The sequence below is a fragment of the Ahaetulla prasina genome, chromosome 3, assembly GCF_028640845.1.
Source record: "Ahaetulla prasina isolate Xishuangbanna chromosome 3, ASM2864084v1, whole genome shotgun sequence".
NCBI classification, from domain to species: Eukaryota; Metazoa; Chordata; class Lepidosauria; order Squamata; family Colubridae; genus Ahaetulla; species Ahaetulla prasina.
The window spans coordinates 1,174,076-1,193,327 of record NC_080541.1 but is presented as its reverse complement, the minus strand read 5'-3'; the positions used below and the strand labels follow the sequence as shown (position 1 = coordinate 1,193,327).

General features: G+C 56.1%; 2 protein-coding genes across 6 annotated transcripts; one reads left to right on the top strand and one right to left on the bottom strand.

The window, feature by feature from the left end:
• Positions 1-2,126: 2,126 nt before the first annotated feature.
• On the bottom strand, positions 2,127-7,859 carry FBXL6 (F-box and leucine rich repeat protein 6). 2 transcript variants are annotated; one of them, XM_058179101.1, is made up of 8 exons: positions 7,562-7,859; positions 7,254-7,476; positions 7,037-7,168; positions 6,835-6,942; positions 5,900-6,013; positions 5,368-5,599; positions 3,979-4,228; positions 2,127-2,565 (listed from the first exon to the last, which is right to left on the bottom strand). In XM_058179101.1, the coding sequence occupies exons 1-8, from the start codon at positions 7,846-7,848 to the stop codon at positions 2,406-2,408; spliced, it is 1,506 nt and encodes a 501-aa protein (XP_058035084.1). In that variant the 5' UTR covers positions 7,849-7,859; the 3' UTR covers positions 2,127-2,405. The 2 variants fall into 2 exon arrangements, with proteins under 2 accessions (XP_058035084.1, XP_058035085.1); XM_058179102.1 differs by lacking the exon at positions 7,037-7,168.
• LOC131196361 (solute carrier family 52, riboflavin transporter, member 2-like) lies at positions 6,084-17,009 on the top strand. Of its 4 annotated transcripts, none has more exons than XM_058179108.1 (6): positions 6,084-6,563; positions 9,390-9,490; positions 11,512-11,653; positions 12,189-13,047; positions 14,476-14,599; positions 15,364-17,009. In XM_058179108.1, the coding sequence occupies exons 3-6, from the start codon at positions 11,521-11,523 to the stop codon at positions 15,574-15,576; spliced, it is 1,329 nt and encodes a 442-aa protein (XP_058035091.1). In that variant the 5' UTR covers positions 6,084-6,563; positions 9,390-9,490; positions 11,512-11,520; the 3' UTR covers positions 15,577-17,009. The 4 variants fall into 4 exon arrangements, with proteins under 4 accessions (XP_058035091.1, XP_058035088.1, XP_058035089.1 ...); XM_058179105.1 differs by lacking the exon at positions 6,084-6,563 and adding an exon at positions 8,077-8,236; XM_058179106.1 differs by lacking the exon at positions 6,084-6,563 and adding an exon at positions 8,433-8,660.
• The last annotated feature ends 2,243 nt before the right edge of the window (positions 17,010-19,252 follow it).

Sequence of the window (19,252 nt, the reverse complement as noted above, 5' to 3'; positions counted from 1 at the left end):
GGGACCACTTTTGGTGGGAAGGGAACAGCGTTCCGTGCGCCTTTGGCATTTAGTCATGCCAACCACATGACCATGGAGATATCTTCGGACAGCACTGGCTCTTTGGCTTTGAAACGGAGATGAGCACCACCCACTAGAATCGGCAACGACTAGCACGTATGTGCGAGGGAAACCTTTATCTTTTAAGCTGAGAACTACGTGCATTTGACGCAATTGACCTGTCATATATTACACAGTATGAAAGACAAAATAGTTAGCAGGTTAAAGAACAGCAGAATTAAAGTTCAAAGCGCACTTTTAACTGTCTGTTATCATTGTTCCTCGCAGAAAGTCTAAAGTACGTGGTTTCTTATTTACCACAAATCACCCCCAACCCTCATCTCCGAGTCCGGGATCAAATACCCTCCTTTGGGTCTTCATCACGAAATATTTCCTTCGCTTTTTCACTGGGAAGTTTCCCTATAATTGCATCTTTCCACAGTTTTCATTTTTGTTTTTAATTCACTTTTGAATGTTTTTGGTTAGCTTTTTGCCTGTTTCAATATTTTTTTGGATTTTGTATTTTAATCTTTGAATAAAATAAAACTGAACATAGAAAAAAAGGAACGGGGGCCACCAAGGGTCACACACGAGAAGGAGACCCCCCCACACACACACACCTGCCTGGTGCTGGCTGCCCTTCCTCCTTGGGGGGAATCAGCCTGGTATGGTTGTGGTTGGGGTCTGCCTGAAAGGGGGGGGCACTGCTGTGAGGGCAGGGAAGAGCCCAGAGTGAGCTGAATGGGGCCAGAAGCTGCAAGCAGAGGAAGGAGGGGCCACGTGTCTCCTGACGTCAGCAAGGCTTAACCAAGGCTCAGGGCAGGTTTCAAAAGGCAGCTGAGGATACCAGTTCGTGTTTATAATCATCTCCCTCATTCTTCCACCCAGGAAAGCTCAGGGTAGGACGAGGAACCGCAACCCCTCACTGCCTCTGCTAGCCTCTTCACCGTCATGCTACGCACCGGTTTAAATAGGGCTAATTGAATGAACATGAGCTACTTTCGGGTTTATTGTCTCAATTCCCACCTTAGTTAATGTGGCTTCTCAGCAATGGTTTCTTGAGGGGTCCTTGGGGGGGTCTCTGAGCTTGGCTGCTTTCTTGCAGCTGATTCATCACCAAACTAGATTAACATCATCAGTGCACCTGGTTACACACTCCCTTCCAGCACTGATGATGTTCCCTAGTTAGGGTCAGGAAATGTCTGCAAGAAAAAAAGCCAAGCTCAGAGAGCACCAAGGACCCCTCATTTCAACCCTGAGCTACAAATCTTCTTCTTTATCAATAGTTTCTTGGTCTGCGTGAAACAGGACTCCAGCCACCGTGGCTTATGCACCCTTAAAACCTATGTCTGGGTTCACACAGGGGCTTAGTCATGGTTTGCTTAAACATCGATTGCCAGGGCTAATTGAGCTCACACATCACGGCAAGCCAAAGTCAGCCCCCACTTTCTAAAGAGCCCTTGAGGCAGCACCCCAACCACCCCCACGGGCTCCTCTGAAGTTGGCCGGTCTTAAAATTGCCAAGTTTGGAGACCTTAAACAACTGTCTGCTCCGAGCTCCGTCATGGAATTTGCCAACAGGGAGGGCAATTTTCAAACTTGCTCAGAATGGAGAAATGGAATGGGGGTGGGAGCTTTTTTTTTTTTAAGTTTGTATATTGAGGTTTTAAATTTGTTAAGTACCCCCAGAGTCACTGAAAGTGAGCAGGTGGCCATATAAATGCTCTTAAATGAATAGATAAACTACAAACTGAAAGAAAGAGTAAGGAGGTGGTGGTGGTGCACATGAAGATGAGTTGCAATCAGGATAAAACCCAAGAGATTCCCTCTCCCACTTTCTAAATGGGAACATTTAGAAGTGCCCTTGTGAGAAAAGATTCACAGCAAGCTGGATTGGAGTTAAATCCAGTTTCTGCCCACTGGTTTATCTCAGAGATAAGAGTCCTGGTCAGTCTCTCTCTGGCCCCCAGTGAAGTGGGGGGGGGGGCAGGAAGAGTGAACAAAACTCCAGGATTAGACTAGGAGAGGGGCAGGGAGAGGGTAGAATTTCAGCACCAGGCCCAGCCGAGGAAGAAATGCCGCACCAATTACAGAAAAATCCTTTTATTCAGGCAGAACTTGAATCTACAAATATTAGAGAAAAGAAATACGTACAAAAGCAAGACTCAACAGTAAAGGTGCTTCAATATCTGTCTTCCTGATACTGTGGGGAGACTCCACTTTGGAGGGAGGACGGCACCTTCAAATCAGAAGTAGAGGATCAGCCATCCTGGAAAACGGGGTGTGTATATATGTGTGTGCGCGCTCAACTTGGCAACTTTGGAAACAAGGGTTTGTGCTGCCCCAGAGTTCAGGAGCCGCAGCTCTTAAATTGCTTCCCGTGGGGCCTCCGAGGTGGCCAAGAGCTGACTCAAACACTGGCGGATTTCATCCCGGCCCCGATAGGCCTTCTTGGTGCCCCGGGGCAACTGGCGGCAGGACGAGAGGTTGAGGTAGGTGAGGGCAGGACAGCTGGCAATCAAGGTCCTTGCGTGATGAAGAAGAAGAGGGGAGGGGGGGTCTGTTACGGCCATTACAGGGTTGCTGTCCTCGACTTACAACCACAAATTCTGTTGCTGAGACAGTCGAGTTCTGCCCCATTTTTTGACCTTTCTTGGAAAATCAATTTGTTAATCAGTCACTGCAGTTATTAAGTTAGTAACACGGCCATTAACTGAATCTGGCTTCCCCAATTGACTTTGCTTGTCAGAAGGTCACAAAAGGGGTGGGGGAGAAGCTGCAACCGTCATAAATATGAGTCAGCTGCTAAGCATCTGAATTTCGATCAGGTGACCACGAGGAGCCTGCAATGGTTGTTAAGTGGGGAAAATGCTTTTTTGCCGGTGCTGTTATAACTTCAAACGGTCACCAAACAAACAGTTGTAATTCAAGGGCTGCCTGAATTCTTTTCACCTGGCAAAAAACTCCTGGAGCAGGGGGGTTGGGGGGGGGGCTTTGGGGGGGGTGTCTCTGGCCATGTTGCAGCAGAGCCAGCCCATGAATTCGGGGAGTCGAAGTCCACCGGTCGTAAGGTCGCCAGAATTGCCTGTCCCTGCTCTCTAGGCATCATGGAGCCTCCCCCTCCTCCATTGGAACAGAATAGACTAGAATGAGCTAGAAGGGACCTTGGAGGTCTTCTAGTCCAGCCCCCTGATGAAGCAGGAGAACTTATAGCATTTCAGATAAGTGACTGTCTAGATCAGAGGTATCAAACTCGATTTCATTGAGGGCTGCATCAGGGTGGTGCTTGGCCTTGGAGGGGGAGCGGGGACGGACGGACGGACGGACAGACAGGAGGGCGTGGCCAGCTTGACATCACTCGTGTTGGGGGCGCCTGTGGTGGCCGGAGTGCTCTGCCAGCGAAAATGGGCTCCCAATCTCCAGTTTCGGCTGGGAGAGCCTCCTGCAACCCTCTGCCAGAGAAAACGGTGCTCCATTTGCGCTGCAGAAGGTTGCAGGAGGCTGACCCAGCCAAAACGGGAGATTGGGAGCCCATTTGTGCTGGCAGAGGCTCTGCAGGCCGGTCCTTCACTGTTTCCCCGATGGCCCCCTGGACCAGATCCGGCCCGCAGGCTTTGAGTTGGACACCCCTGATCAAGATTCCTCTTAAAAACATCCAGGGACATTGGCCTAAGATAGCCAGGGCTGTGGGCCTCCAAGCCTCAGGGGATGCTTCCCCCACCTCCCACAACCAGCCAAAGCCAAGCCCCTGAAGGCACATGGCAGCTGGGATTCTTGGCCGTGCCAATTTCTGGAGGGAACAACTGGCCTGATGCCCCCAATGCCCAGGCGAAAGGATCTCCAGATGCCCCAGCGGGTCTCTCTTCTTCTCCATTTCTTGGCACTCCAGGTTGAAGGAAAGAGGGACGACGGCCCCTTGGCAGGCACTGCCTGGCTCACCTGACGGTCCTGAGGGCAATCTTGGTCCCCGTGAGGCTGAGGGAGCGCAGCAGCGGTGCCCCTCCCTCGCCCGCTCCCTGAGTGAAGGCGGCCATGGCCTGCTCCAGGTCTTCCTCGCTGAAGCTCTGGCTGGTCAGGTCCAGCTCCCGCAGGCTGTGTCGCCACTTCCAGGTGAGGAGGGGGCTGCCTTCCAGAGGCCGGGACAGGTTGCTGTCGCTGTAGTGCAGGCCCAGGTAGAGCTGCTCCAGATCTGTAGAAAATGCTTCGGAGGTCAGTAGGGACAAGGACACCCCTGGGAGGCGGAAGGGGTCCCTAGGGAGTGGGTCTTCAACAGGCCTGCCCCCCCCCCGGTCACCATCCTCTTGGGGGGCACCAGGAGCGGAAAACTGGCAGCCAACCCACAGAAGAACCCAGGAATATCCAACTGCTCCTATGGGAGCATCTGCTAAAGAGCCAGAAATTGCCACTCAGCCTCTGCATGGGCACTTTTCAGTCAATCAATCAGAACAGACCTTGGAGGTCTTGTAGCAAGCTGTCCCACTGGTTAATTGTCCTCACCTAATTCGTGAACACTGAGGAAGTTTCTCTTTAATTCCAGGTTGCTTCTCTCTTTGGTTAGTTTCCATCCCTTGTTTTTTGTCTTGCCTTCTGGTGCTTTGGAAAATAGGTTGCCCCCCACACTTCTTTGGGGCAGCCCCTCAAATACTGGAAAGCTGCTATTCTATGCCCCCCCCTCCTTCTTTTCTCTAGACTGGCCATTCCCAATTCCTGCAACCCTTTTTCATATGTTTTAACCTCCAGGCCCCTCATCTTCCTTCATATCGTATTAGTTGGGGGGCTGAGAATCAGTGGGGGGTGAAAGTCTCCCTGATCTCAGGGTGCCCTCATTAAACTTCCACCCACCCACCCTCCGAAGAGTCCAGAGTTTAAAGCTTCTGTTAGCAAGGTTTTGGCCCAAAATCCTCGGTTCTTCTTCCTCCCCAGTGACATTAAAGCCCCCCTGCAGCCAGGCAGTGAAGGGGAGGGGAGAGAAAGGCCCTTCCCTTTGGGTGGGGGGGGGGCTTCAGTGATGCCATTCATGCCGCCCGTTTGGTGCGGAGGTAGAGCATCAGGTTAGAACCCAGGAGCTCTAGTTCTGCCAGGCTTGATGCCAGCTGGGTGACCTTCGCTCAGCCCTGCAAGGAGGCGGCTGGGGCAAACCGCTCCTGGAATACCTACCGTAGTTTCCGTCCGTTGTTCCTTGTCTTGCCTCCTGGTGCTCCTGCAGAAATCTGCAGCCTACAAGGGCCACTTTCTCACACCTAAATACACCAAGGTGTGGGGCTGCAGGCTAAGGGGAGGGGCTAACTGGGTGCCCGGGAACAGACCAGACCCCTCTTCTGCACCCACCTGGGCAGGTCAGCTGCTCCAGCCCTTTGGGCGTCACACGGACACAGCCACGCAGGTCAAGGACACGGAGCCGGCTGGAGGTGCTCAGAATCCGCCACAGCATGTGGTTGTCCACATAGGAGAAAGCTGTGGTGGCCAGGCAGAGCTCCTCCAGCTGCGGGAAGCCCGGGGATGGTGGGGAAGAGGTGGGAAGTTGCTTTGGGTAGTAGGTGATGTTGAGCAGACGCAGCACCTGTGGGTGACAGAAGTGGACAGACCAGCTACTGACCGGTCGCAGAAAACCGGCTCCTCTCCTTGAACAGCCCCCCTCCCAGGGGGAACCAATTCCTGCCCCCAGCAGCCAGGAAGTCTAATGAGGACCCAGATTGTTGGGGGCAATAAGTTGACTTTGTATATAATATACAAATGGATGAAGACTATTGCTTGACATAGTGTAAGCCGCCCTGATCTTCGGAGAAGGGCGGGATATAAATGCAAAAAATAAAAAAATAATTCTGACTTGGGGAGGGGACAAGAGGGACCCCCCATGCACCTGCAGTTGCGGACAGGCAGCCTGGAGCTGTTCAATGGGCAGCTGGAAGTGCTGGGTGCTCTGCTTGATTTCGGCATTCACCTCTAGCAGCCGCAGGTCCGGGCAGCAGCCGCCCTGGGGGTGGGGTGGGGGGCAACCAGAGACAGATGAACAGGTTGGATCAGCTCCAGAAGTCCCCAGCGCAGAAGGGGCTTCCTGGAGGGCTGTGCCCAACACAAGCTAGCAACCGCAGGCTGCCAGGCGCATGCATGCAACTAGAACTCCCATAGTTTATCTCTTGATGGACAGTGCAGTGCAGGAGTCTCCCTGGAGTGTCGGCCTCCCCTTGGAATGAGGGAATTGCTGCAGTTGTTAAATTAGCAACATGGTTGTTAAGTGAATCTGGCTTTGCTCATCAGAAGGTAGCAAAAAATGGTCATATGACCCAGGGACACTGCAATGGTCATAAATATAAAGTCAGCTGACAAGTGTTTTAATTTTGATCACAGGGATTCTGCAACGGTCATGAAAAACAGTCATGGGTTCTTTTTTCAGCATTGTTCTAACTTTAAACAGCCACTAAACACACTATTGTAAGAAGAGGACCAGCTGCAAAACCCCAAACTGGAAGCTAAAATTGGCCAGGAGTCGATGTCGCCCACAGAAACGCCACCGGCTCCAGCAGGTGCAGTTCCTTCTGGACCCCCGAGGGCTGGGCTCCCAAGGGGTCACCTGGGGGGCGCACAGCACAGGCGGGATGGAGCCTTCAGGACTCTGGCTAAAATGCTCCAATAACCACCAAGAACCGCATTTAGATGGCAACCGTGGTTGCCGGCAGCTGCGCTCTTGGCCAGCGGGCAGAGACCACCCATCGCCAGGCCGCGTCCCCCTGGAGGAAGGGGCTCCTCCGTCCGGGGAGTCAGGGCCGGCCTTCACGGGTCGCCTGGTCTGCTTACCACCAGAAGAGCAAAAATGGCGCTCATGCGGCTGCTGTAGGTCAGGGAGAGCTGCTCCATGCGGACGCCTGCCGTTTCCAGGAAGCTGGTGACCGCCCAAGGGTCCACCTGGAGATGCAGAAAACCGGTCATCCCCTCCATCCCCCAAGCAGGCTGGGGCCGGCAGGGCCCGGGGACCCCCGTCCCTCTGGCAAAGGCTCACCTGGGACCCCTGCAGGTTGAGGCTCACCAGTCGCGGGCAGGACGTGGCCAGCAGGCGAAGGGGCTCGGCGGTCACCCCGCCGCAATGGGCCAGGCGCAGGGTGGCCAGGTGCGGGCTGGAGGCGGCCAGAGCCTGCAAAGACAGGCAGGGAGGGGGGATCATCAGCCCCCTCGAGCCCCTCCCAGGAGGAGGGCAGGAACCCGCCGGCCAGACTCACCTGCAGGACGGCCGGGACGAGGCTCTTCCAGTGGCTGAGCGTGAAGTCGCGCAGGAGGGAGAACCGGTGGGCCGCCAGCCACTCCAGGGTGCCCAGAGCCCGCTTCTGCTGCGCGGGGACCCACTTCTGCCCCGGGGCCGCCCAGCAGCGCCCCACCGCCACCGTCCGCCACAGCACCGGAGCCGCCGCCGCCCGGTACCACAGCCGGCAAACGCAGGCCGCCCTGGGGGGGGGGAAGAGGGGGGGGTCAGGCGGGGGTCCTCGGTGCCGGCCCCCGCTCTCCGCCCCGCCCTCCCCCGACCGCTCACCGGCAGAGGAAGGCCCCCGCGCCCCCCCCGGACGCCGCCGCCGCCAGCCCCAAGACCCGCACCAGCAGCTCGGCCGGGAGGCCAGACCCCCACTCGCCCCCGCCCGCCGGGGACCCCCCGCCCGCCTCCGCCTCCGCCACGCGCCGCCTCTTGCGCGGCCCCCGCGCGCCCCCGCCGCCGCCCTCCGCGGGCACGAGCACCAGCGCCGCCTCCTCCGTCTCGTGCACCACGAAGCGCGGGGCCCCCGCCGCCGCCCCCCTCCCCCTCCCGCTCCTCTTGCGCCGCATGGCCCTGGCCCCGCCTCCCAGAATCCCCGGGCGGGGGCGCGCGGGGCCGCCGGGAGGAGGGGAGGGGGCGCGGAGGAGGCCGGGAAGGGCGGGGACCCGGCCGGCGCCCCGCCCCAGGCTCCAGCGGTAGACTGCGCCCGCCGCTGCAGGCCCAGGCAGGGGGGGGGGGGGGAGGGAGGGCTCGCGCGCGCAGGGGCGGGGCGGGCGGTTCCCCCCCCCGGGAGGAGGGGCGAGCGAGGCGCCTGGGGGGAGCCCCGCCCGGCGGCCGTATAAAGGGCGATGCTGAGCCTCCAGCTGAGTCCCCGGCCTCGCTCTCGCCGCGCCCCCCTCCCCGATCACCCGGATCCCCCTTTGGCCGCCGGCGCTCTCCGGCTCCCGGACTGCGCAGGTAAGCGGGCAGGGGGGCATTCCAGCCCCCCCCCCCTTTGCTTCCCCCTCCCCCGAAGAAAGGGAAAGGAGGAAAGGCTGCCTCCCCCTCCCCCCCCTGGCGCGCCCCTCGCCCCTCTTCGTGCCGCCAGCGAAGGATGGGCCGGTGGGGGTGGGAGTGGCTCCCTCCCTAATGGCCTGGGTGGGTGGGGGTCTCTTCTGAGAATGTTGGCCGGGGGGGGGAGCAGGAAATGTAGCTTGCATAGCCGCTCCCTCTCCCCTCCCCGGGCATCGCGGGAGAGCCGGGCGGGGCCGCGCTGGGCGATTCCCGTGGAATTTGGACCGGGGTCCCCAGCTGCCTTCCGCGCAAGAGATCAGGATGGGAGGGATGGAAAACCGCAGCAGAGAGAATGGCTCCATTTCTTGAATGGGTTTGTCCAGCTCGGGTAAAACTGGCATGGAGGGTCTTCTGAATGAAAGGAAGGGAACCAGGAGTCACTCCCCTTGGGTGAGAAAAGCCCAGGACTTGCTTAATAGCGAAATGCCTCCACGTGTTGTGGCCCTTTTTCCTGACTCATTGAGCCAACCAACATCCTTGGAGGGACGATGGGAAGTGAGAAAATGCAGCCTCCTTCCTCTTCCCCCTTACTGATCTAAGCGCCATCCAGGCACTGCCATCCAGGCACTGGATGATCTTCAGGCTTGGGAGCTAAGCGGGGCCCGGCCTGGTTTGCCCTTGGAAGGGCGGTCGCCAGTCCCAAAGCCAGGTGGGCATGGAAATGGCTTCTGAATGGTTGCTGAGACAGTTTCACGGCGGGATCTGTGATGCTGCTGAGCCGCTTGGCAAAAAGGAGAGTTTTCAGCGGAGACCCTGAGCTGACTCTCCCACCGCCCTGAACGAGCAATGAGAAGGTCAGAGGGCATGTTTTGGCTGCCCTTTTCCTCTGAAGGTTTTGCCAAACTTCCAAACGACAGAAGTGGCATGGAAGGTATGCAGGCTGTGGTTTTAACCTTTGGTGCCCAGGCAGCAGGAGCAGCCACCACAGCTAAAAGCCCCCCTGATCTTAGGAGACTAAGCAGAAGACAAGAAGAGAAGCACGAGGCATGGGGGAGGGGGGAGAGGCTGCAGGATGTCTTCGGCAAAAAGTAACACCTGGCATTTTTCTTCTCCAAAGCTGCCTGGGCATGCCCATGCCACATTCCTGCCCTGGAGTTCCAAACGTTCAGGAAGCTGCCGACTGACTGACTTCAGAGAGAGGATTGGCCTCCAGGCTGGGTAAGAGGACTGTCATTCCAGGGGTCCCTCCCTCCTCCTCCTCCCCTTTGCCCCCCCCCTTATGTCTGGGCTCCCAGAGTCTCTTTACCTCAGTTTCTCCCCTCCCCCAACAGAGTCCCCTCCTATGCCCCCCTTGCCTCTCACCCCACAGCCACTCTGGGTCATGCCAGGCCTTCCTCCTCCTCTGGAGCTCTTACTCAGAGCCAGGACAACTGGAGGGCTGCTCACCCTCCTGCCCCAGTTCACCCACGGTGTGCAGACCCCAAAGGCCCTTAAAAAAGGGGGTGCAGGTTCAAAAAACGGCGGCTGCCTCGGACATGGCCAAACTGCTCCCAGACTAAATGAAAGAGTCCTCCCTCCGTTCAGCCCAAGTTATGACTTTGCTCATTTGTGAGGAGTCCTCCGTACCGTGTTTCACCAAAACTAAGACCTAGCCTGGGTTTTTAAGCATGCACCTAATATAAGCCCTACCCCCAAAATAAGCCCTAGTGAAGGGGTCGTGTGGCCAGCACAGGAGGTGGCGAGTGTGCACAGACTGGTGGTGTCCGGCAGCAACTGCAGCCAGACAAGTTGATTCCCTGTCCAAGCAGCAGGCGGGGCTGGAGAGGCACGTGATCTGGACACACCGCGCAGGCTGCCGGAAAGCCAAGAGTCGTTGGGGCAGAGCAGCAGGTGGTTGCAGGATGCTTATCTTCACATGGTGGCACCAGCAGAAGATGGAGGGAAGGTGGGTGGGGGAAGGCAGGAGATCCAGACGGGCTGCGCAGGCCACAGGGAAGGTGAGAGTTGGGCCGGAGCAGGCGGGCGACCGCAGGAGGCTCATTTTTGCATCTCAGTTTGCCTCCGGCCCGCACGACCCTTTGGGATCTCCCGCCTTCCGCCCTGCGCCTCTGCCTCCGTTTGGTGCCGGTGCCGCCATGCGAAGACAAGCCTCCCACAGCCGGCCGACTGCTCCAACTGACCGACTCTCAGCTTTCCCGCAGTCGTAGCAATGCATCCGGATCACCTGCTTCTGCCTCTGCCTCCATCTGCTGTTTGGACAAGGAATCAACTCAACTGCACTGCGTGGGCCGCACATCCCCACAGTGCATTGACCCAGGGACCGGCAGGCTGCAGCTGCTGCCAGATAGGGTTGGTCCCCATGTGTCTGCCACCTCTTGTGCACACACCGGGGGCGACACTGAAATTGTGTTTCCCCAAAAATAAGCCCTAGTGCTTATTTTGGAGCCCAAAAATATAAGACCGGGCCTTATTTTGGGGGAAAGACGGTACTCTCAGAGTTTGGTGGCTTTCTGGCAGACATGTTGGTGACATCATCAGTGCTAGAAGGTAGCAGGGTTTGCACCTTCTAGCATTGATGATGCTACCTAGTTGGGTCATGAAACGTCTGCAAGAAAGCCACCAACTCAGAGAGCACCCAGGACCCCCCATTTCAACCCTGTGTCAGACCTGGAAGCCAATTTCCCACAGTAGGGTTTGTGGCAGGCCTGAAGCCTCAAAGGTAGAAATAGGACTTCAAAAATTCTCCTTTATCGGCTCATTTGTGCACAGAAGACAGAGCCGTTTTTTGTCCCTTCATATCTCCTGGTGCCCCCATGATGGAGTTCCGATTTCAGTCTCCAAGCTGAGCCTTGTGCGAAGGGGGCCCAGCAACGGCGCCCACCACATCTCCCCCCACCACATGGGGCTGTTCTCGGAGGAGGACTTGCATGTGTTTTCAGGAGGGGCTGCCTAACACAGGGCTTCTGTAAGATTTATGGACTTCAACTCCCAGAATTCCACAGCCAGCATGTGTCTAATATAAGCCCTACCCCAGCATGGCTGGCTGGGGAATTCTGGGAGTTGAAGTCCACAAGTCAAAAGACCCCTGGCCTAAGGAAAGCAGCTTCTGGTCCTTCCCCACAGACTTCGAGCTGAAGACTGATTGGGGTCGTTGGGTTTGGGGGGTGGGCATTCACTGGCCCTGCGTGCTTGGCAGCTGGAGAACAAGTGTGGCCTTTGGTGACTTTTTCCCTCTGTAGGCCCTTAAGATGTCGTCGACCTCCCTGCGCGGCCCGGCCATCCTGCCCCACATCCTGGTGGCCCTCTTTGGGATGGGCTCCTGGGTCTCCGTGAACTCCCTGTGGGTGGAGCTGCCGGTGGTGGTGAAGAGGCTGCCAGAAAGTGAGTGAGGGGCTCCCAGGGGCAGGAGCCTGTTTGCCTGGTCGGGGGCACTGGGGGGAGGGGGGAAGCTGCCTGGCAGCCATCCGGAGAAGCAGGAGGGGAGGGGTCTGCCAGGGAAGGGATGTAGCCCCATGGCTTTCAAGGAGAGGCTTTGCTGGGGGGAACTGGGAGGAAAATGCCCAGCCAGTTACTGTTAACTGCCCCCCACCTTCAACAGTGGAGAAGTGCTGGCCTATTTAGGACAGGACAATGAAGAATGGAATGGAATGGACTATAAACGAATATAGAAAGAGGAGAATAGACCAGAACAGAATAAACAGAGCTGGAAGGGATCTCCAACCCCCTGTTCAAGGAATAGTCCCTATACAAGGAGTGTCCAGCCTTGGCAACTTTAAGACTTACGCACTTCAACTCCCAGAATTCCCCAGCCAGCAGAATTGCTGCCCCCCCCCCGGCTTTCAGACAGGCAGGGCCGCCCTTGGTGCGAAACTGCTGGGCACCTGGGTTGGCACTGTTGCCACTTCTCTTTCTGCAGGCTGGAACCTGCCCGCCTACCTCTCCGTCCTCATCGCCCTGGGGAACATCGGCCCGGTGAGCGTGGCCCTGATCCACCACTTTGCCCCCAAGAGACTGAAGGAGCAGTGGCTGATCCATGCCATCCAGGCCATGGCCACGGCCATGGCGCTCCTCCTCGCCCTCTTGTGGGACCGGACCGCCGTGGTGGCTGGGGAGCTTCACAGCGTGGCGTTCTTGGTGCTGGCCTTCCTGCTTGCCCTGGCCTGCTGCACCTCCAACGTCTCCTTCCTGCCCTTCATGTACCAGTTCCCCCCGCTCTTCATCCGCACCTTCTTCATCGGCCAGGGGCTGAGCGCCCTCCTGCCGTGCATGCTGGCTCTGGGGCAGGGCGTGGGGCAGCTGGAGTGCCTCAATGGCACCTGGGGGAACGCTTCACAGCCGCACTACCTGCAGGAAAACTTCTCCGCCGACACTTACTTCTGGCTGCTGGTGGCCCTGCTGGCGGTCTCTGGGCTGGCCTTCGTGGCCCTGGTCCTCTGGCACAGCCGCCAGGACACCCCAGGAGAGAGGGCCCCTCCTGAGGAGAGGACGGAGGAGGCCTACCCGTTGCGGGACGACAGCGACCCGGCCTTGCACGGCGGCACTGCTGAGGGCCTCCCCGGCAGGGACTCGGCCTCTCCGCTGACCTTCTGGACAGGCAGGAACATCTACCTGCTGGCCCTCCTGGGGGTCTCCAACGCCCTGACCAACGGGGTGCTGCCCTCTGTGCAGACCTACTCCTGCCTGCCCTACGGCAACACCGCCTACCATCTCTCGGTGGTCTTCGGCAATATCGCCAACCCCGTAGCCTGCTTCGTTGCCATGTTCCTCCTGTGTCGGTAAGTGCTTGAAGGGGCCCAGGGTTGGGGGAGGGGGCTTCCTGGCTCAGCCCGTCAGGCATTGGTGGCAGGTACAGGGGGATCCGGTGGGAATCTGAGAGCTGGGTGTGGTGGGGGATACAGTTGAGTCCAAAATTTCTGTTGCTAAGTGAGACAATTGTTAAGTGAATTTTGCCCCATTTTATGATCTTTCTGGCCAGAGTTGTTTTGTGAACCACTGCATTTGTGAATCCAGTTGTCCACTGACTTTGTCAGAAGGTCACAAAAGGGGATGACATCCCCCCCGTCCCCCCCGCCCTTCCCCAGATGCTGCGATCATCCTAGAGATGAGTCCATTGCCTGGCCTCTGAATTTTGATCCTGTGGAGACGCTGAAAGGGTTGTAAGGGTGGGAAGAGGTCCTAAGTCCACTTTTTCCAGTGCCGTTGTAACCTCAAATGGTCACTAAACAAACGGTGGTAAGTCAGGGTCTACCTGTCGCGATGTCCCCCTGCCCGCCCTGATCAAGTCCATCCCTGGCTTGACGGGAGAATTCCTCCAGGGCTTCTCAGCCGTGCCGAGTTTAAGATGCGGGGACTTCAACTCCCAGAATCCTGTTGTTTCTCAGGCATTTCAACCTGAGTCTGGGGTAGCTCAGGTGTTCATGCCCACCTGGGTGACTTTACTATGGTCAGCGAGTTTTCCTGGGTCCAGCTGGATCTTGTTGAACCTTATGGAGCCATTTTAGAGAGTTCTCCTCCCTGCCCTTTATCCAGGTTGCTTCTGCCCCGCCCTGGAGGAGGGGGGGCTACCCCGTCCCATTTGCCCCCCTCTTTCATGCAAAGATCACTTCCTGGTCCAGAATCTGATTTTTTCCACATAAAAGATGCTGTTCTTTAATATTTATACTTTATGGTGTTTTTAATGTAGGTGAAAGGATAACATATATGTCAAGTCCGTGTGTGATATTGCCACATGCTAAATAAATGAATAAATAGCTTCCCTGGTCCTCGGGCCGGTTTTGGAGCTGCCTGGCACCTCTGGAGGATGTTGAACCCAGAGGTGACTCCTGTAACAGACACACAAAACAACACACAACAATTAGGATGAGGGGCCTGGACTCTCAACAGGCCCAAAGGGATGGGCTTAAGTTATGGGGCGTTTTGGGCAAAGCTGTCTGGGATTGTGCTGGATACAAGCAGGGATGTGGGTTGGGGGATGCTTCAGCCAAGGCCTCCAGCATTTGGGGGGGGTCTCTTGGGGGAGGAGGTGGCTACGCTCGTCTAGCAGGTAAGGACAAGGCAGCAGGAGGGGGGTTCCCTTGTTCAACCCCTTCAGCCATCGCCTCTTGGTCTCCCTGGGAGGGCCAGCACACAGCTTTTTTGGGGGGGAGCATTCCTAGACAAGGTGCAGGCCCCTCCCCAACCATCCTCCTTTCTCCCCCTTCCAGGTCATTCCTGGTCCTGAGCGCCATCTCAACTGCCGGATGTGTCTTTGGGGGCTACCTGATGGTGCTGGCGGCCCTCAGCCCCTGCCCCCCGCTGCAGGACAGCTACGTGGGGGTCGCTCTTGTGGTGAGTGGGCGGGGGAACAGCCACGAGGTCTTCCTCCTGCCCCCCAGGCCTTTCCAAGCCCTCCTTTTCCAGCGAGGGGGGAGCCACTTGGGCAGAGTGGCACCCAAAGTGGGGGCCCTTCCCACCACCCCCAGCCCCTCCCTTCAACCCTGAAGCTGCCGCAGAGCCACCTGGCCTCCATTGCAGAGGTGTCGTGAAGACGAAGGCAGCCCAGCAGGACGGCCCTAAAGCTCCTGGTTCATGCCATTCTGGAGGATCCTCCTTCCTGTATTATGCCAACCACAACCCTGTAAGGGAGGCTGAGCGATGCTGACTGGTGCCCATCTCCCCAAGAGCCTCTGTTCCTGAAGGGAGACTCATTCCTGGCTCTCCCCGGGAATCAGAGACCCCCCCCTCATCTCCAGAAATGCCCCCCAACACCCCCCCCTTCCATCCCTTTACAAGAGATACAGAAAACTGATGGCAGAAACTGAGCCATGGAATCTGCCCTTAGTCTTCATTTGTTTGTGTTTTACATTTATCTTTTATTTTTTAATTATTTTTTATTTCTTGCGGTGAGATGGGCAGCAAACAAATTTAACAGGTAAATGATAACATTCACTCCTTCCTTCCTGTTGAGTGATAGTCATGTCTTTATCTCAGTGACGGGAGGAGTGACCCTCTGCAGGACGTGGGTTCCGTTGCTCTGTCTGTGAATGTCTGCCTGCCTGCCAGATGATGGACAGGCGCTTGTTTAAAGTTGGCCCTCTTTTCCGTCCACCCAGGTGCTGGCCTGGACCTTCTTCTCCGGCCTCTTTGCCTACGTGAAGGTGGCCATCAGCAGCCTGCTGCACGAGGCCGGCCACGCGGCCCTGCTCTGGTGTGGGGCCGTCATCCAGGCGGGCTCCCTGCTGGGGGCTTTGGTCATGTTCCCCCCGACCAGCGTCTACCACCTCTTCAAGAGCGGACAGGACTGCGTGGACAACTGCAGGGCATGACTGGGCCCTGCCCCCTGCAGTTCTGCCTCCGAGGACGGTTGCCTCCGGTGCTGGGCGGAGGGGCCCTCTTGGCCTCCCTCTCGGGAGGTGTGCCCCCTTTTTGGATGGAGCATCGCAGATGATCCAGAGCTTCTACAGGTTTCGGGGCCCTTCCGCAGCTCTCGCACTGAGCTACCTCATGCCAAGCTGGGTCCCTGCCTGGCTGCCCCAGGAGTTCCCAGCACCGTCAGGATTGGTGCCTTCCAGGGGGCTGCTTCATCTCCACCCCACCCCCCCAAAGCTTGGCAGCAGTGAGGGAGGCCTTCCCAGGAAAGCAGATTTTCCCCGAACCTCTTGGGGAGGCTGCCAACCCCGAAAGGGAGAAGAGGAGCTTTGGGGGTTCGGGGGTTCTGCTCAGCACTCGGGTGACATTTGCCTGTTGCCGATGCTGGGAACAGGCTGGTGCTTCTGGGTGGACCGTAGGTGATCTTTGCTTCCCCATCTCTCCCCCCCCCAGCCCCCCAGCCCCCAAGACCTCCTGGATCCAGGGAGAGGCCGGGGCTGCCCCAGGACTTCATTTGGAGCCTTTGCCTTTTAAAAAATGATTTTTTTTTCTTTTATGTATATTTTTGTACCTTTTTAAATTTGTATGTACTGGGAACAGAATTAAACTTTATAATTAAAACCAAAGATTGGGGACCCACAAGTGGCTCCTTTGCCAGTGGGGGGAGGTGGGGAAACTGGCCCTCCTCGACTACCTGAGTGGTCCTGTTTCTGGAAGTCCACTGCCTGCCCCCCTCCCTCAACACACACACAGGTATCAGAAATCCTGGAAAGCTCAGCTGAGCCCAGAGCCTGCAGTTTGCCTTCTCTCAGGGGCTGCCCCAAAGAAGAGGAGGGGGTCCACCTATTCTCAAAAGAACCTGAAGGCAAGAGAAGCAACGGATGGAAACTCATTAAGGCGAGAAGCAGCCTGGAACTAAGGAGACAGTGAGCACAATTAATCAGTGGAACAGCTTGCCACCAGAAATTGTAAATACTCCAGCATTGGAAGTTTTAAGAAGAGACTGGACAGCCATTTGTCCAGAATGGTATAGAGCAATGTTGGCGAACCTTTTTGGCACCGAGTGCCGAAACAGGAGAGAGTGCCGGAAATCGGAAGACAGTTCCTTGGCACACATGCGCATGCCGGGAAGCTGAGCTTCCTATTTTCAGCATGGATGCGTGTGTGCGCGAAGACCAGCTGGCCGGCTCGCATGTGCATGCCGGAACCTGGAAGGGAAACGGGTGACGGAGAAATGGCTCTGTGTGCCACTTCTGGCACGCGTGCTGTAGGTTCGCCCTCACGGGTATAGAGTCTCCTGCTTGAGCAGGGGGCTGGAATAGAAGACCTTCAAGGTCCCTTCCAGAATGTATTCTGATTGATTGAATGCTCTATATGATATGCACCAAGACAAATTCCTTGTGTGTCCAATCACACTTGGCCAATAAAGAATTCTATTCTATTCTATTTCTATTCTATTCCCTATCCTCCCCTCCCCTCCCCTTCCATTATTCTATTCTATTCTATTCTATTCTATTCTATTCTATTCTATTCCTTCCGCGGGATTTATTTATTTATTTATTTTTGTTTACATTTATATCCCGCCCTTCTCCAAAGACTCAGGGCGGCTTACAGTGTATAAGGCAATAGTCTCATTCTATTTGTATATTTATATACAAAGTCAACTTATTGCCCCCCCCAACAATCTGGGTCCTCATTTTACCTACCTTATAAAGGATGGAAGGCTGAGTCAACCTTGGGCCGGGCTTGAACCTGCAGTAATTACAGGCTGCTGTGTTCTAATAACAGGCTTCTTAACAGCCTGAGCTATTCCGGCCCCTATTTGCCTCCCTTCTTGGCCTTTGGCCCCCTTTGGCACTTCATCATTCCTGGAAATGGGGGGGCTGATGTGGGGTCAGCTCCATGGCTTTGGCAGCAGCCTTTGCATGGGGAGAAAACAGCTGCCTGGCTTCTGCTCTTGACTTCCTTATTGCCTAGAAATCCATTGGCGGTGGTGGGAATGCAGGGGGCCGAGGGGTGTTGCATGACAAGGGGGAGCTGCCCCCTCACGTTGCACAGCCCCTCAGCCTCCAGAGGGCAGCCAAAGTCCTGGGTGGACAATACCAGCCCTGCCCCTTCCCTGGGTGATCTGATCTCCAGACCCAGGGCTGTGCTGCTAGCTCAGCTGGACCCATAGCAGAGGGAGAACGTGGGGGGGGGGCTCTTGCTGCCCTGCGAGGATGGATCAGGAAAAGAATGTAGTGTGAGCTGCATTTTTTCTTTTTTTGTGACTTGAGCCAAGGCAGAGGTCTTGAGCTTACAGTTCACACAGTGCAGGGCATTATATTCCAGAGTTGAAGAGGGGGGTGGGCGCAGATTGTTCAGGTAGGATCAGTTCCCCTTATTTGCCATCAAACACAATGCTGGCCGACACTTTTTTTCAACTGTTTTGCTTCCTGAAATGGTGATCATGGAGACCCCTTCAAACCACTGTTCTGTAATGAATTACGGGAAGGCTACAGTCACAGCTTAATTTTAGCAAAGCCTAGAGTGTGCTTATGTATTATGTCAATTTACCTAGCTGCCTATCACATGCGGTTCTGAGCAGTGCACAAAGTTACAAACACACAATAACCTAAACCAGTAAAAATCATTAAATCTATAAAAGCTATAAAATGCCCCATAATCCGAGGGAGGGCGCCCTCAATTGCCCTAGCCATCGTTAACTTCCCACTAACAATTTCCTTTCGGAATGATTCTTATGATCAGCTGTAGCATCTCCCCAGCCGGGGAATCCATGGCCTCCATCCGCCTGATCTTTTATTGATCTGAAATGATCTATAAATTAGTTTCCAAGCTACACTCTGCTGGCTGCCTGCCTGCCTGCCTCCTTTCGCCGCCCCCTGGAAAAGGAGGCTCTGCTGGCAGCGTCCAGTGTCCGGCTGGGCAACCTGAGCCTGAGTATGATACAGCAGTTGGGGGCCTAGCTGGCCTAGGAGCCCCACTGCAGGGTGGGCAGCCAGGGTCCTTATGGAACTGCAGGGGGCTTCAAAGGGGCCTCAGTTCTTCATCAGTGCCTTGGAGGAAGAAGTGGGACGAATATTGATCAGATCTGCAGAAAACTGAGCCAGATAAAGGTCTAGAAGGTGGGGCGGGTGGGGAAAGCATTCACAATCTTGATAACATTAAGGAAGACAAAGGTCTGAAAATGTAACTAAGGACAATAACATTTACAGTCCTAGAGAGGAAGGTGAGGTTCATCTTCCTCTACAGAAATTTAAACGAAACATGTCCAACTCCTTAGAGGGCCTGATTGCAGATCTTCTCAGCAAACTCCTCCTCTTTCTGGCCCTGTTCCAGTTTTTCTCCACTCCTTTGTTGTTTGTGCAGTGGAAGAAATAGATGCAGCACCCAAAATGTGATCTAATTGGCACATTCCCTCCAGTCAATCCGGCCACAAGGCTTCTGTTTGTGCCATTCACAATCACTTTGGCCTTTTCAGCTGCTGCATCACGCTGCGTGCTCAGGTTCTGCTGATGGCCGTGGCTCCCTGGGGTCCTTCTCTTCTGCTACCAACATCTGATCCTTCCAGTCCTGTGCTAACGCGTGCAATTCCCTCCCCCCCACCCGGATACATGGACGTAGCCTTATCAC